This window comes from Cynocephalus volans, chromosome 5, assembly GCF_027409185.1.
Source record: "Cynocephalus volans isolate mCynVol1 chromosome 5, mCynVol1.pri, whole genome shotgun sequence".
Lineage (NCBI taxonomy): Eukaryota > Metazoa > Chordata > Mammalia > Dermoptera > Cynocephalidae > Cynocephalus > Cynocephalus volans.
The window spans coordinates 138,826,448-138,844,362 of NC_084464.1; the positions used below are offsets into that span (position 1 = coordinate 138,826,448).

The window sequence follows — 17,915 nt, forward strand, 5'->3', positions numbered from 1 at the left end:
CAACGAATCGGAAACAATCGAGGAACAGTTGCTATGGCGACACCCTGGTTCCGCCTCCGGGTTTGCGCGAATAGCATGCTGAGAATTGCAGTCCTGAGCACTGAGGCGCGGCGGGGCAGCTTCCGGAAGGGGGGCTACGTTTCACGTCCCGACTTCCTCCACCACCCCTTATTCCTCTCTGATCCTGAGTCATAGAGCCTAAAACGAAACGTCCAGCCATGAGTCCTCCTTTTTGCGCCCGCCGGAGTTACAGCTGAAGGCAGAACAGGGGAGGCAATGCGGTGCCGAGGGCGGAGGCTGGAGCGACGCTGGTGGAGCAGGAAGAGGCAGGGCTCCAGCCCGGGGCACGGAGGCTCCGCCTCCTCACATCACTTCCGTAAACAAAGAGAGCTGCGGAGGCGCGGCACCCAGGATGTGACCCCGGCTGTAGCTGCAGCGGCGGAGGGTTGGGAGGCTCCCGGCTATTTGCGGGCTGAGGAAGGGGCCCTCGATCGCTTTCTTCCTCAGGTAAGTAGTGGAAGCGAGGGAGCCCCCGTAACCTCTTCCTTCCGGCACTTCCCACCACCCACACTGGTCACAGCTGGTTTCTGGGCGGTGAAACGTCATTGCTTCGGCAGACTGGGTGGGGGCAATAGGGTGAGGTCAACAGGCACCCCCAGTGTTCCTGTTTGGAGGCAGGACCTGGCACTCTAAACCAATACGTGAGTAAATATGATCAGTTTGCTTACGCCTTCTCTGAAAAGGATACCGATGCTCTTGTGACAGATGTTACCGTCCCCAGATGGATAAATCTAGAGCCGTGCTCCTCAGATCATCTTAGTTTAGACACCCACTGGTTTATTTACATTGTCTTACTTCCTAAATTTTTTTTTCTTGTATCACCAAATGTGTATTAGCATCTATAAATTCGAAGACCAGTGTTTATGTGTATCATGCATTTATACAGATCCTTTCCTTTTTGGAGAGCTGATATCCCATCGTCTATTCAGTCGTCTTTCAAAGTCCCCAAGTGACTGTTTTGTTACTAAACATGCTTCTTAAAGAAAAAAATTGTTAGACAAGGTTAACATTGATTTACAGTTGGTATCTAGGGTTAGAGACTGGGTATTAGAGCCTTTCCTGGAAAGCCTTTTCCAGTTATTGTCTAGAGTCATTCCGGACCAATGTGAGCTCAGTGGGTTAAATTCCAGTGCTAGTGGCACTGAGTCCAGACAATAGCAAAAAAATCTATTTTCATTAAAATTCTCAAATAATTATTTTAGGAGCGACATCAGTAGGTTTGAGTCTTTTTGAATGGTCATAGCATGATTAAATTTAACACAATATGCAAAACAAGGCTTAACGTTCCTTCGGCAATTTACAATCTGATGATATATATACATATAAATTTCTCATTTTCAATGACATGAAACAATGGAATTAAGAAAAATATAACACTATGCACAAAGAAGAAATGTAGAAGGATATTTTAGATAGATGGGTGTTAGAAAATAAAGCCGATTAATATTCCCATGGAATATGTTGCTTCATATGTTAGGTTTTTTTTATATGGGCAAAACCCAAACATGTATCATAAGGATTCATGTTTTCTTAAAAATAGGTAAAGAAAGTATATTCAAAATAGACAAGGAACAAGTTTAATTTTATAGAACGTCACTCGATCATAGAACTAGAATCAGTGTTAGTCCTAGGCAGAAACTGAGTTTTTGCTTAATAGTTGAAATAAGACTTCTAGTTGCTATTTAGAATGCTGAGGCCCTTGACAGTTGTACATCTATTTGAATTTAGTTGGTTATTCCTAAAAATATATTTTGGAAAGGAGACGTAAAGGCCACTTAAAGCTTGAGTCAGGCTGGGAATATTCTATTAATGATTTGTTTATTGTTAATATATTGTTTGCCGTGTATGATTAGGCTTCTTGAGAACAGGGATTTGGTCTTGTTCAGTGCTGACTGTCTTCTGGCTTGTGGAAGACAGTCAGTAAATATTTGTAGGATGAGTGAGTAAAGAAAATGTGGACAAAAATTGCCTACCAGACAGTTTTGCTAAGGGCTTCTGTGTACATAGTAAAGTAGATTAAATTTAAGGGATACTTATTCTGACTTTCTCTAATGACCTCTGAAATTATTGCTCCTCTTTCAGCCTGTGAAATGGGTCTTTGAATCTCTTCAGTTTTGCATATTATAGCATACATGTGTAATTGCTATATTTCCTTATTTAGATCTTAAGAAGCTGGCCTTGGTGCAGTAAGAAACTTAAAGCAATGGAAGAGCGAAAAGTGAAGAGGAGGAGTCCTAAGTCTTATAGTGCCCACTGTACTCAGGTTGTTAATGCCAAAAAAAATGCCATTCCAGTTAGTAAAAGCACAGGGTTTTCAAATCCTGCATCACAGTCAACTTCACAGCGACCAAAGTTAAAAAGGTGAATTCTTTTCTTCACATCTTCACAGTAAAATGCTATTAAAGTAAATACTGAATCAGTTATTTCATATAACGTTTTTTTCTCTTAGCTTGACTTTTAAAACAGTTGAGGCACATATTATATGTGATTTGGAAAAAAATTTATGAAAGTTACAGTGTATAGAGATTAGAAAATGCAAAATGAATTATTGGCTTGAAGGCCCTTACTTTGTCACATATTAAGATATACAGAGTGAGGAAATTTGTAGACAAAGTTGATGAGCTAGCCAGAAATGGGAAAAATATATAAAGTCAGAGAGGTTTTTTTTAGTGAAGATGTTTTTGCATAGAGCAATGTCATTGTTTTTCTAGAAATGGTTTGTATTTGTGGGAAAAATTCAAACAGGAAAAGTTCAAAGAAATTCAAAACGCTAAAATCCCAACCACCTAGAAATAATTATTATTAATATTTGGTGAACATCATCTGTCTCCAGGATATTTAAAGGAAACAGGAGCAACAAATTTAAATGTGTTACGTATTACAAATTTAGAATTAGAGACTAATATTTTTTAGTATCAGGTGTTTGGAAGGCAACATTACAATACATTTAATATTTTTTAGTATTAGATATTTGGAAGGCAATGTTACAATTCTAGAGAAAAAGTATTGTATAATCTCGGATGTATTGTATAGTCTTCTTTCTAATCATTGAATAAACTTACTCTCCCATGCAAGCTAACTGAGGAGAGTCAGTTAAGGAAATACTTGTAGTTTTCTGTAGCCATTGGGTTTACACAAAAGAAAAGACTGATGATAATCTCTCCGTGCGGAAACGGAAGAGCCATAGCCAAAGACATGAGAACACTTGGAAAAAGTATCCAGTAAGTACCAAATGATAAACAACAAGAGTTGTGAGGATTTCCCTTGAATAAATTATCAGCATAAAAAGGGGTTTTCCTCTAGAGGAGTTTAATTTAGAGTCAGATTTTGAATAAATTTATGTTTGGTGGGAAAGAAATCCAAGAGATTTTAGAGGTAATCACTTCTTTCTCTAAATTCTTAATGACATTTTTTCTGTATCATAGTCATTTTTTACCTGGTAATTTTATTTCTATACCCTCCTCTAGAATGTAGGCTTCCTGAGGGCTGGGACTGTATTGATCATCATTTTGTGTCTGACAGTACTTACAGTGGGGCTTTGCACATAGTATAATTTCATCGTATGATTTTTTTGTTGAATTATTTTAACAAAGTGAGATGATGTGACATAGTCAAAAACATTGAAGTAGAAATAAACCATTTTTGCTTTATCTTTTGTACTTTTTTTTCTTTTTTGAGAAAATGATGAAATGTTATGAAACCCTTCCTTGGATAAAACTTCCAAATTTGAAAGGAAGAAAAAATTTTGGCTGTACTGAAACCTTACAATCTATAGTAGCTTATCTTAGATTTTAATGTGAATATGGATCTCTTGGGGGTCTTTTTAAAATGCAGATTTTGAATCAATTAGTAAATTCAAAATCAATGTAGATTTTGAATCAATCGGGGTGGACCTTTGGATGAGCTCACAGGTGAGGTTGTGGACAGCACTTTGAGTAGCAAGGTACTAGATCCTGTGATTTACTAGGCCACCTACATGAAATGCAGACCTTGCTTTGAGAAGAAGTTAGTGAGTGTCAACAGCATATGTGTTCTAAATTTCTTTCTTGTTAAAAGTATTAGTTTCCTTCTTGTGTTCCCCCTTCCCCGTGCGTGCGTGCGTGCGTGTGTGTGTGTGTGTGTGTGTGTGTGTGTGTGTGTATCTCCTATCCTTATTGTCGTGAGTACAGTTGTGGGGAAGATGTCTTCATTCGACATGTAAAAATTAATTGAGTACTGAATATATGCGAATGTCAGGATCTGTAGTATGCCCTGGGTTATAAAGATAGTATACAACCCCTCCCTTTTTGACTGTTTAACCCCTGCTTCACATATCACCTTTAAGCCTTCACTCACATATCACCTTTAGGAAGCCTCTTCTGGCTGGCCACAGGCCGAGTGAACTGCTCGTTCTCTCTATTCCTATATCATAGTGTGCTTAGCACCAGCACTCTGAGAACCTGGTATATGCCAGACGTTTAATAAAAACTAATTTAGTCTAGGGATTCCAAAAAGACCTTCCTGAGGAAATAGCATTTAAATTGAGGCTTGAAGGATGTGTGGGAAGTAGCCTGGCAAAGATGACAGTAAATGTAAGTATGCTAATGTAGGCAGAGCATTAGCATGTAAGAAGATAAGAGAATGAATTTCTAGGAAGTTAGAGATTCAGAATGGCTAGAGCAAGGGAGAACAAGGGAGAACAGGGTTTTGTAAGTATATTGGACTTTATCCAGCAGGCAGTGCATGTTAGGTTCAGTGAGATGGAGAAAAGGGAGGGAGAGAGAGAGACTCGAGCCAGGCGCTTTTTCAGCCAATAGCTTTTATTCCACTAACGTGGAGGGGAGACTGAGCGAGATCAGTTCCCCCAAACTAAAGAAAGAAAGGGGTTTATAATAGACTTTTAGGGAGGGTTCAGAGTAACGGGCAATTTTGAAATCAGTGGTATGCAAGGTGACGCAGTCCTAGTGGTTCGATAACATCTGGTCGGTTAAGTCACAGGCTCCAGATTAGCCACTATCTCAGTACAAAGCATTCTGGCCCAAAGCCTGCTAGACACAACCCACGAGACGTTCCCATAATGATAACAATAATGTTTATCCCTTCCCAGGAGAGAAATCTCAGTTCCCAGAGAAGAAAGGAAAATGGGCAGGGGGGAAGGCTCAACATGGCTGGGCTGAAGCTAAACCAGCCATGAGACCCAATAGTGCAAAGCTGCTGAAAGGTTTGAATTAAGTAAATGATATGATCTGATTTTACTTTTTAGAAATGGACTTGGCTGCCCTGTGAGGAGGGAAGGCAGATCAGAGACCACACAAAGAGGCAGGAAAACCAGTTGGGAAGCTGTTGGAATTGTTTGGTCAAGAGATAAGATAGTGGCAATGAAGAAGGAGAGAACTAGACAGATTAGATATTTCATGGGTATAATCAATAGATTTCATAACTGCCTGTTGGGGGCCTTGGGAAGTTGGAAGCAAGGATGATAATAGGTTTTTAACACCACATTGTATGGTGTCTTCCTTTCTCCTTAGACTGGGCACTCCTGGCATAATGTCAGCTGCAGAGTAGGGACCCCATAACCACTTGTTCAGCTCCTGATAGTTCAAGGAGCACATAGGATAAAGTTTAGAAGGGAAAGGCGTAATGTGTTTTACTGAGAAATGAAATATGAAACATAGCATAGTAAAATGACTTGTCAATTCTCTTCAGTTTTTTGCAGTCCAAAGAATTAGTGTATTGTATAAATGTATTTCTGTTCTTTTTTTTTTTTTTCTTTTGGTTTCTGGCTTGAAGTTATTGGTTTTATTTAGTATTGACTTTATTCTGATTTCTTATTTTTTTAAGGCAAATTTCATTTAACTTACTAAAAGATTAAGCAAAAGCTTAATCTAAAATGGCCTGAAAAGATATAATTAAAGTTAATTGCATCATCTTCACAGAGTAATGAAAGAAAAGACCAGACCTCAGGGTGGAGAAGGAAAAGGTGCTCAGTCTACTCCGATTCAGCATTCCTTCCTCACTGATGTCTCTGATGTTCAGGAGATGGAAAGAGGACTGCTAAGTCTTTTGAATGATTTCCACTCTGGAAAACTTCAAGCATTTGGTAAGCAATAGATGTTTCTCTACTGTATTTTTTTCTTTAAGGTGTTTGCTTCCTATTTTTTGTGTGTATTTTGTATTTATTAAGAAAAAAACAAACAAACAAAGAGCCCATAGGAAAAAAATGCAATCATCCTAGAACTTCTGGGGAAAAGTTTTTTGAAAAGGGAGGGTTAGTTGAAATGGTCACGTAGATTGCTGTTATAGAATATGTGTCTTGAAAGTTTAACAAGTAAAAGAGTCAGTCTTCTAAAATATTTTAGACTTAGTGTCTTAGTTTTGAAAATCCTCAAGATCATTTCCCTTTACCCTTTTGAGCTTAAACTTGTTTTTTGGCTAGGATTCTTGCTTTCTGATGTTAAAAGAATCTGGTTTCCTTGTTCCTTCATGAAGATATAGGAATAGTTAAGCGATTACCTCCATAAAAACTCTGAGTAGGTGTTTTCGTTATTCACAGAGTTCACAGACTATATGGTCGGATTTTTCATGTGCAATTTGTAACTTAACTTAATAAGCTTTTTCTTTTCTTTTTTTTTTTTTAAAGATGACTGGTAAGGGGATCTCGACCCTTGACTTGGTGTTGTCAGCACCACGCTCTCCCAAGTGAGCTAACTGGCCATCCCCATATAGAGATCCGAACCCGAGGCCTTGGTGTTATCAGCACCACACTCTCCCAAGTGAGCCACAGGCCGGCCCTTATAAGCTTTTTCTAATGATGAAATTATTTTCCAGTATTTTTTCAAGCCATTTTGAAATTATTGAATATACACATACAGAATCTTATACAAATGCGTAAATGTCAGCATGCATGTTGATTTTTGTGTGTGCTGTCTTTCCTTTCCCACATCTGTGTTGTTTGATTTCCCTGTTCCCTCCGTTACCTCCTCTGCTGCTTCTGCCTCCCCTAACCCCGGCCAGGTAGCCATGTTAACAGTCAGGTGTATATCTTTTCATGTATTTTCTCCAGGTTATAATATAAATATATGTATAAACAGACACACGGATTTTTGTTTTCATTGTTTTACACAAATGGTATCTTATATATGTTTTTCTGTATCTTGCTTTCCTCCACCAAACAATATCTGAGGGAGACATCTCCAAGTCACCTAGTATAGCTGTAATTTATTCTTTTTTAATGGCTACATAATATTCCAAGTTGTGAATATTCTCTAGTTTATTCAGCCATTTCCCTTTTGAAGGGCGTTACTTCATTTCTAGTTTTGAGCCATTAAACACAATGGTATAGTGAACATCTTTTTATATATATATCCTTATGCTGGTGCTTTTATTTTTGGGGGATGGATTCCCATGAGTGAGATTGGTGGGTCAAAGCATATGTGTAATTTTAATTTTAATAGAAATATTCAGATTTCTTTCAAAAAAAAAAAAAAAACTACTGCACTTCTAGTTTCCATCAGAAATTTCTGAAAGAAAACTTTTCCCTGAATTCCCACCAGCAGTAGGTATTATCAGTCTTTTAATTTTTGCCAGTCTGTTGGTATAAACTGAGGTTTCTTTTTATCACTATTGAGTTTGAATATCCATGTGTGATTGGTAAGCAGTTGGGATTGCCCTTTTCAGGATCTTTATCCAGTTTTCTATTTGGTTATTTATCCTTTTGTTGTTGTTATCAATTGCTAAGAGCTTTTTGTGTTTTAGATACTAACTCTCTGACTTCTGTTATTTGTTTGTTTGTTTGTTTTTACCAAATTTATTGGATCTGTGGACTTTGCTTATGGTGTATTTAACCTTGTAAAAGTTTTTAATTTTTTGATTGCTCATATAATGTCTTCATTTTATCATTTCTGGGTTTCCAGTCTCGGTTATACTACGATTTGAAAAGAAGACATTAAAAGCACATTATTTATTTCACAAAAATGTTTTGTTATACCTCTGCCTCCTTGCTTTATCCCTTCTTGGTAAAGTAGTATTTCAGAATACTTTCGCTTCTCCTCTCTTTTCTTCTCTCCCACCCTTGAGATGTAATCCTTGGACCACTTTTACTTCTTCACTATCTCCCAGCACCCCTCCTGCCCCTACTCTTAAGTAACTTTGTATTTTCAGATTGAAGTCCTTTCTTGTCTGTGTCACTGATTGCTATCTGTAAGTGTTGCAGATGAGAATTTCATTGCCAGTTGGATTCTTTCTTACTAGGTAATTTATTTTTTTCTGTCTTGGTGCTTAAAAGGTTTTTTCTTTATCTTCCAAGTTTAGGCACTTATCAGGATATGCTTAGGACTGTCTCTTTTCTCATCACTTCCTCCTGGGAATCAGTGAGCCCTTCTTATCTGCTGACACATCTTTCATCTTGTAGAACATTTTTTCTGTTGTTTATTATTTCTCCTCCATCTATTTCTTTTTATCCTTCTTGAGCTTCTATTGTTCTCAAGTTAGGTTACCTAGATCCATCCTCTGACTCTCTTACCTTTTCCTTTGTGATTTCTGCCTCTTTATTAATCTGTTTCTATTGCTTATAACAAAATACTTGGAACTGGGTAATTTGGAAGGAAAACAAAGTTTATTGCTTACAGTTCCTGAGGCTGGGAAGTCCAAAGTCCAGGGAAAACATCTGAAGGCCTTCCCTGGTGGTGGCTTCAGTGACACAGGGTATCATGTTGCAAGATGGTGGAAGCAGAAAGAGAGAGAACGACTCTCATTCTCCTTTTCAAGCCCTCAGAGTCGTGCCCATGACCACCATTATTAATCCATCCACTACAGCATGGTCCTACAGTCCAATCAGCTCTTCAAGGCCCTACCTTTTAATTACCATAATAAGATTTCCCACCCTCTATGCTGTAATAATGGGGACCAAGTTTCCAATACCTGTAACTTTGGAAGTCACAATTTAAGCTTCAATGAATTTGGGGGGGGACATTCAATCCACAGCATTCTACCCTGGCCTCCCAAAACTCATGTCCTTTTCCCATACAAATTCATTCATTTCATCTCCAACATCTTAACTTGTTTCAACTCAAAAGTCCAAAGTCTCAAGGTTCCATCTGTGAAATAAAAACAAGTTATCTACTACCAATATACATTGGTGGGACAAACATAGGGCACATATTCCTGTTCATAGGCCAAAAGAAAAGTGTAACAGGTCCCAAACAAGTCCAGCAGGGTAGGCATTAAATCTCAAAGCTGGTGAATCATGTACCTTGACTACATGTTTGACATCCTCTGCACACTGGTGTGGGGGTTGGGTCCCCAAGTCCTCAGGCAGCTCCGCTCTGATGACTTTCCTGGTCTTAGGCCAGACCTCAGCCCTTGCAGGCTGGCATTGCATGCTGGCAGCTCCACAATTCCTGGGTGTCCATGGTGGTCCCATTCTTGGGGCTCTACTAGGCATGGCGCTGTTGGGGTTTCTCTGCTGCAACTCCGACTCCATGTTTCCGCTTGACATTGCTCTAGCGAAAGTTCTGTGCTGTGACTCTGCCCATGACAGATCTCTTCCTGGGTCCCCAGGCTTTTCTGTAAATCCTTTGAAGTTGGGGTGGAGGCATCTCCTTATATTTTTATTGTATATATGTCTTTCTCTCTCTCCCTCTTCCACACCCCTCAAGGTATTTCTCCCACTTGACCTTCTGTATTAGTCCATTTTCTGTTACTTGTAACAGAATACCTAAAACTGGGTATTTATAAAGAAATGAAATTTATTTCTTATAGTTTGGGAGGCTGGAATGTCCATGATCCAGGAGCGCATCTGGTGAGGGCCTTGTTCTGGGTGGGAATTGTCTGCAGGGTCCTGTGGTGATTCAGGCAATCACATGGCAGGGATGTCAAGAGCTCTTTAACGAGCTCACTTGCTCTTCCTTATAAAGCCAAAAGTGCCATTCCCATGACAAGCTGCTAAATCGTTAACCCATTACTCCACGAATGGGTTAATTCATTCACAAGGGCATAGTCCTCACAATCCAATCTCCTCTTAAAGGTTGGCCCCACCCTTCAACATCATCTGATTCCCCACCCTCTTAACACTGTTACAATGAGGAATCAAGCTTCAGTGAGTTTCAGTCCACAGCACCTTCCAACTAATTGTTGAAAAACATAATCAAAATAGAAGAAATATGGTATATTTTACTGTGAAGAAAATGATTTTAGGAGAGCTGTGACTAGCTTCAATATAAGTAGTCCTTAACATGATATAGTATAGTTACATTTATGAAGATGTCACAAAGCTGGCTAGAGGAACGTACAGTATAATTTACAATAATTCTTATTGATTCAAGATGTGTGCTTCAACTTTAGCTGAGCTATAGTATACCTTTGTAAAACCTTTAGGAAAACAAAGTATTTTTGGAAAAAAATAATATAGTTTCAAGAGGTTATAGAAGCTGTACTTAAATGTATGAGAAGCATAATGTGTCATATGTATATAAATTAGTTGCACTGGGCAGATAATGTCACTTCAGAGGACTCTAGCCAATAAATAATGTAAGACTATCTTTTAGCAATTAAGTTGTTTTTGTACTACTGTGTATACAATTGAAAATATTACATTATGCTGCTCATGCTTCATAACTTCTTCATGTGTCATAAATATATTTCTCAAAGGAAGAATACATAACTGGTTAGCAAAATGCTTCATGGTTAAAGTTCTTATAGGACTCTTAATTTTACTTAGATTGTTATAAAATGTTGGATCACTCAGTTCGAATGGCAATTGTCAAATTGGACATGACTTGATGATGCTATTGCTTCGATATATGACATTGCTATTGAAGAAAATATATTTTCTCTACTTAAGAGATGATTTGCTTTTTCAAAAAAATCTTTTCTATAATAATATTTTTTTAGTGCCCAAGGTTATTTCTTAGGTTGTCATTGTTTTTCTGTGCAGAAATTTTATTTGTAATAATACACAGAAAATATATAATCATTAACAATCTAATTTTCAATAGAAAGAAAACCAATTTCTTTTGGAGAACCTAGAGTTTAAAAATTTTTCCTCAGGGCTGTTAGTTTGAACTGTCCTGATCTTTATTAATGTTCTGGAATGTTCCCCAGGAAATGAATGTTCCATTGAACAGATGGAACATGTTCGGGGAATGCAGGAGAAATTAGCTCGCTTGAATTTGGAGCTCTATGGGGAGTTAGAGGAACTTCCTGAGGATAAGAGAAAAACAGCTAGTGACTCCAATCTGGATAGGCTCCTGTCCGATGTGAGTATAGTTCTTTCCCTTTGTTCTTTTATTGCAATAAAATTTACATAACAAAACAGGGTTTTTTAACCATTTTAAATTATAAAATTCAGTGGTTTTTAAGTGTATTCACAGTGTTGTGCAAATATCACCACTATATAATTCCAGAACATTTTTTCACACCAAAGAGAAACCCTGTACCTCTCAATTCCTCTCTCTCCTCATCCCCTAAAAACCCCTAGTCTACTTTATGCCTTTAGGTATTTGCCTATTCTGGACACTTCATATAAATGGGATCATACAACATGTGGCCTAAGTGGATTCTTTCAGTTAGTGTGGTGTTTTCAAGTTTCATCCATGTTGAACTTTTTTTTTAAAAGAAATATATTACAAGGAAAGTATCACAATTAAATCTTAATGTTTATCTCAAAATGCCAGCAAATTTAAAAGCAAAATACTTGCTTCTATTACATATATAATATAATCTTAAGATATAGAAAATAGTAGTCAAAAGAACTTTTCCTGGCATAGTTAATAGATTCTGTGTTATTTACTATGGTGGTGGTTACTTATTTTTAAATACAGAACTGCGTTTGATGTTTATGGTAATTTAGTACATTGCCATGTGTAGTAGTTTGCTGGGGCTGCTGTAACAAAGCACCAGACAGGGTAGCTTAAACAACAGAAATTCATTTTCTCACAATTCTGGAAGCTAAAGTTGAAGATCAAGGTGTTGGCAGGGTTGGCTTCTGTGGCCTCTTTCCTTGATTTGTAGGTGGCCGTCTTCGTGTTCACATGGCCTTCTCCCTCTATGGCTGCCTATCCAATTTCTTCTTATAAGGACACCACTCACATTAGATTAGGACCCACCCTAATGACCTCATTTTGACTTAATTACCTCTTTAAAGGACCCGTTTCCAAAAGCATTCACATTCTGAAATACTGGAGGTGAGGACCAAAACATGAATTTTGGTGGGTACACAATTCAGACCATAGTACCATGTACAATTGTTATACTGAGAAGTGTTAATTAAATTTGCCTCTTTAAGTCCTTTTTGGAATAAAAATAAATAAAAATTGAATTCAACACACTTTAGTTTTGGATTCCATTCACGAATGACGAAAAGGGTTAATTTCTGTTGCTTTTCTTGATCTTTTGAGTCAGTAAATGTGAGGGAAATTGTATGCTCATACTTTCAGATTTTCAAGCCTATTCCGTTTGTATTTCAAGTCTATTATGTTTAATCTTACAAGTATTTCCTTTTACTAGTTCATGTCTTATGTTTTATTCTTCTTGACAAATAATAAGCTTAATTTGCTACACATTTAGAGTAACTGTGGTATGGTGAAAAGAAGACTAAATTTGAAATCAAAAAGCCTTTGGCCTTTGTATAGTCTGGGGTTTGCATTTAAGCTACAGCTGTGTAACATTTAGCAATTTAGTTAACATTTCTGTAATTCAGATTTTTCCTTCCGTAAAATGGCGGAGCTTTTGTCTATATGTTTGTACTCCCAGAAATTGTATGTTGAAATTGTAACTCTGAAGGTGATGGTAGTAGGAGATGGGGCCTTTTGGAGGTGATTAAGTCAAGAATGGGATAGTGCATTTATAAAAGAGACCTGAGACCCCTTACCCCTTCCACCATGTGAGGACACAGAGAGAAGGTGCCATCTATGAATCAGAAAGCAGGCCATCACCAGACACTGAATCTGCTGATGTCTTAATCTTGTACTTCCTGGCCTCCAGAACTGTGAGAAATAAATTTCTGTTGTCTGTAAGCCACCAGTTTATGGTAGTTTGCTGTAGCAGCCCAAACAGTTTGACAAGGGGTGATAAATTCTACCTCATACTAAAAACCAAATGACATGTGAAATCCTTTTGTAAACCATAAGGTTTTAAAGATTTTGATCACTTAAATGACAATATTTTTCTTTTAAAAACTGTTGTTAGATATGATTGTAATTATGCACGGTTTTAGGAATACTTACAAAACCCCAGTTTTTATCATCTGGTTTCATTCTCTCATGTTCCTGTTTATACATGCTAATGCTACTTTATCATTAGCTTGCAAAAAGGAATTTCCCAGCCTGGAAATATTTTGAAAGTTTTTTCTTTAATATTTTGCTTTTTCATTTAAAGAAAGCTTAAATGAAAAATTATTTAAAAACATATAGTTAACAATTATCTACTTATATTTATATTGTAAAAATTAAAATTAAATTTGTTTCTTTGTATTACAGTTAGAAGAATTGAATTCATCCATGTATCCTTTGCCTACTATCAATAGTGAAAAGTTTACAACTTATAATTTCTGATTAATAGTCCAAGTCAAGTTTTTAAAAGATGTGTTATTTACATATAGTGAACAAAGACACACAGTATTATTTACTGGGGCCCTCTCTTTTTTTCCCTTTGGTTTCCAAATGGAATTTTTTCATTGTTTCGTATGCTGAAATTTTGTTTGTTTTTGGTTTGTTTTGTTTTGCTTTGTATTGTTTTTGAATTTTTGAAACAAATTTAATTATTTTTTAATCCTGAGAATTGAGGTTTAGGCTAGTTGCTGCATAAATAATTTGAATCTTATATTCTGAGGCTAAGTGGCAGTCAGATATCCAGAGATAATATACTATGCTTAATTTTATATCATTATATAGAATATTTTGGATACATAGAATTAAAAACTAAACATCATTAAAATGCAACCTCCAGAGGATGTTTACGTAACTTGTGAAATGACATTTCCATAACTAAATGTACAGACTGTATTATGGATAGTGGGAAATCACCAAGGCACATGTTGAATATTCAGGTTTTGACATCTTGGTTTAGAACAATTATTTCAGGAACTTTTCAAAATGTATTTTTGAACTTAATGATTGGCACAATGGTCAGATACATAAGAACAATAAGAAATGATCCTGCGTATAAAATTATTTAATTTGAGAGGTATGACATCCCCTTTGAACCAGATAATGAGATGGAAAGGATACGGGTTGTAGAGTCTAGAGATTTGATTTTTGAAATTTGATTCTACATTCTGATAATGTAGACTTGGGCAAATTGTTTGATATTTCAGAGTAGACTCTGTATTATAGGGTAATTGCTACATAAAATGATGTGTATGTGAAAATTTCCAAACTATATATAATATATATATAAATTACTATTATTGTTATAATATTATATACTGATATTAATTGCTGAATTATTGTGCCATAACAATTAAGAAATAGGGAGGTATATACAAATCCAGTAATAGCAGTTGACATCTAATCTTTATGAGTATTTACTGTTTGCCAAGTATTGTATAAAGAGTTACATGCATTGTCTCATTTGGTCCTACCCTTGGAAGTAGGTGGTGTTATTCTCCCCATTCTGCAGAGGAAGAAAATGGGTGTTTTTTTTTTTTTTTTTTTTTAAAGATGACCGGTAAGGGGATCTCAACCCTTGGTTTGGTGTTGTCAGCACCACGCTCAGCCAGTGAGCAAACCGGCCATCCCTATACAGGATCCGAACCCGTGGCCTTGGTGTTATCAGCACCTCACTCTACCGAGTGAGCCACGGGCCGGCCCAAGAAAATGGGGTTTTGAGAAGCCACATAAACTGTGGGGAGAGATTAATGTAAGAGATTTGTGTTAAGAAAGACTTAGAGAAAGGGGTAAGATTTGAGTTAATTAAGGGGCTTTTCTTAGAAGTAGTTCCTGTTTCTTCTTTTCATTAAATTCCTTCTATGCTTTATATTCTTTCTATGCTTATGACACTTAAGTATCTCCTATCCTCTTACCTAAGTTTTTGTTAAACATTTAGGCTTATTTGTTTCATCACTTATCTCAGTTCAACCTGTGGTGGAATTTTTCCACCACAAACAAGGCAACATTGTATAAAGCAAGAGTTTAGGATTTGGAATGCTTGGTTTTAAATCTTAGTAAGCAGCTGTGTAACCTTGAGCCAAATTTGGCAACCCTGGTTTCCTCATCTGTGATAAGTGTTCTCTCTGTTCTTAAACTTTCCCCTCCTAATTTCCCTCTGTCATCATTGCCTTTGTTATTTCAGTCTCCTGGAATATTTTTAAATCTCTTCTATGACTATGGCAGACATTTCTAATTAATCCTGGTGCTTTCTGCCATTGAGACTGGACATGGACATGAAATCTATTTGCCATCTTTTAATTACCATTGTCAGGCATCATCAGTTCTGCTTTCATTCTTCATTCTGTATGTGATCATCCAGGTCCTGACTCCATAACTTTTCAATTTTCTGTGCCAACTCTAGAGCTGCATTGTTCAGTATGGTAGCCACTAGCCACATGGCTGTTGAGCACATGAAATGCGGCTATTCTGAATTGAAATGTGACACCTGATTTCAAAGACTTAGTATGAAAAAAAATGTAAAATATCTTAAGTTTTAGAATGATTACATGTTGAAGTGATTTTTAAAATATATTAGACTAAATATATATATTATTAAAATTAGTTTTATCTCTTTCCTTTTTAATGTGGCCACCTGAAATTTAAAAATTATGTTAGTGGCTTGCATTATATTTCTCTTGGACAGTGTTGCTCTAGACTTTAGACATTGCTACTAAATTAATCTTCCTAAAAATTACTTTCTTCTTGCTATTCCTGTTTCTTACTAATTTTTTTTTTTAACCATGTCAAACCTTTTAAAGTCTCTCAATAATTTGGTTGTGACCAAATTAGGTTTGACATGTTAGATTTTTCATTCCCATACAGCTGGTTTTCAGGATGCTGGAGAGCACATCGTGTTCAGACTTGCTTTAATGCCTTTGATCAGGTTGGACTTCCTACCTGGGGTCGCTCTGGCTCCCCGCTTCTCTTTACCAAATTATACCCAAGCTTACCACTTCCATAAAGCATTTTGTTTGTACCTCAGGCTAGCATTCTGCCTTATTTTATAATCTATTGATTTTTACATGTGTTAGAACTCAGCCTTCCAAATGGACTAGAATGTCTTTGATGGCTTTGCTCATGTCTGTACATTTTTACAATCTCTGCCATACATGTTTTGCTAGCATTTAGTTGCCCTCAATGTATGCATATCATTGTTTGAATTGGATTTTGAAAAATATGTAACAGGTGGATAAATACAGGTGAAAGAAGACAGTGAAAGGCAATGGAAGAGAATAATACATGCAGGAATTCTATACTATTTCTAATCCTCTTGAGGAATAATTAAGAGTATTATAGAAAAGATTTGAAAGCTGTGATAGTTGTGTTTTATCATTGAATTTTTACAAAGTAATTATTTTCCCACACATGATAAAGCAGCTTCTTCTCAAATGATTTTTTTTAATCCAGTAAGTCTTTTCACATCTGCCTCTAGTCAGCTCCTTACCATGAAAATGATTCTTGATGCATTAAAAATAATTCTGTGCTATGTTGGAACCTGGAGTAGTCTTAATTCAATGCTTTAAAAAAAGTCTTCACATTTCTAGACATAGAATAATTCACTACATTTAATACTTGTCTTACCACATCCAAGTGTCTCAATAGCAACACGGGAGCTGTATCCCTTTCAGTATATTTCTTTCTTTCTTTTTTTTTTTTTTTAATACCTCTGTCTCTTAGCTCCTGAGTGTAATTTCCAGAAATTTAAAAGTACTCGTTGTAGAATGAAAATCTTCTTAACTGATGAATTCAGACAAAAACTCCATTTGGCAGATGCACAGGATGTTCCAAATACCTCTACCAGCTAAAATGAAATGCAGTTTGCTTTCTTGTGATTTGAAGAGAAGCAGCGTTCTTTACTTTTCCAGCTGAATCCAGTAGCAGAATCATCTTCCACAATAAGAAATTAAAGCAATTAAAATACAAGTGCAATGATTGTTTTCACATACTTGCTTTTAGTAAATTTCACTCACTGTAATTCACCATAACTGGAGGCCTAGGCCTTGTTGAAGGCTTAATCAGGAAGTGTGATGCAGAGGTTGTGCTGCTATGCTTTATTTATATTGTTGCCTTATGGAGTTATACTTGAAATGTGTTGTGCTAAATGTTCTTGATAGGGCTGAAGGATTTAGCCTTCCTGAGCTCACCAAACTTATTCCAGTGTTGATCATGAGTTGATGATGCACAGGCTTCTTGTGGCAGCCCAGCTTCAGTTTACATTAGACAATCAGTACACACGCTGGTGTGTTTTCCAGTGGCGAGTGACAACAAAATGTTACATAAGTCTTCGTGAGATTTGCTATTTTTAATAAAGTGATTGTTTTAAATTGGTCTCTGTCATCTGTTTTGAAGAAACACATATAGTCTTCAATTGGGGGCTATGAGTACAAGGGTTCAATCCTCAAAAGTAAACTGTATAAAATTTAAGGTTCTGTAACTTTCTTGCAAATTCTGTACCTCGTGCACATTTAAATACTGATGTAATGAAAGAGCATGGGCTTTAAAGTTACCTGGACCATGTTTTGAACCCCCATTCTGCCCCTTAGCTTTGTGTTCTGGTTCGTTTACTCAGGTTGAGTTTAGTTTTTGTTTTTAATCTAGAAAGTAACTAGGTTGTGTGAGGTGTATGTAAGGTGCTTAGCCTAATAGCAGACACCAGTAGCGCTCAGCAAGCTTGAGCTTCATCACTGTTTAAAACCAGCTTTATTGAAAAAATAATGCACGTGTTATAAA

At 36.7% G+C, this 17,915-nt stretch overlaps 1 protein-coding gene across 3 annotated transcripts; it reads left to right on the forward strand.

The window, feature by feature from the left end:
• The first annotated feature begins 265 nt into the window (after positions 1 to 265).
• CCDC28A (coiled-coil domain containing 28A) lies at positions 266 to 17,455 on the forward strand. 3 transcript variants are annotated; one of them, XM_063097212.1, is made up of 6 exons: positions 269 to 507; positions 2,222 to 2,421; positions 5,976 to 6,139; positions 11,140 to 11,294; positions 13,515 to 13,537; positions 16,936 to 17,455. In XM_063097212.1, exons 1-6 carry the CDS (start codon positions 277 to 279, stop codon positions 16,988 to 16,990), a joined length of 828 nt encoding a protein of 275 aa, XP_062953282.1. In that variant the 5' UTR covers positions 269 to 276; the 3' UTR covers positions 16,991 to 17,455. The 3 variants fall into 3 exon arrangements, with proteins under 3 accessions (XP_062953283.1, XP_062953284.1, XP_062953282.1); XM_063097213.1 differs by lacking the exon at positions 11,140 to 11,294 and having other exon boundaries at positions 266 to 507; XM_063097214.1 differs by lacking the exons at positions 11,140 to 11,294; positions 13,515 to 13,537; positions 16,936 to 17,455 and adding an exon at positions 6,680 to 6,715 and having other exon boundaries at positions 266 to 507.
• Positions 17,456 to 17,915: the final 460 nt, after the last annotated feature.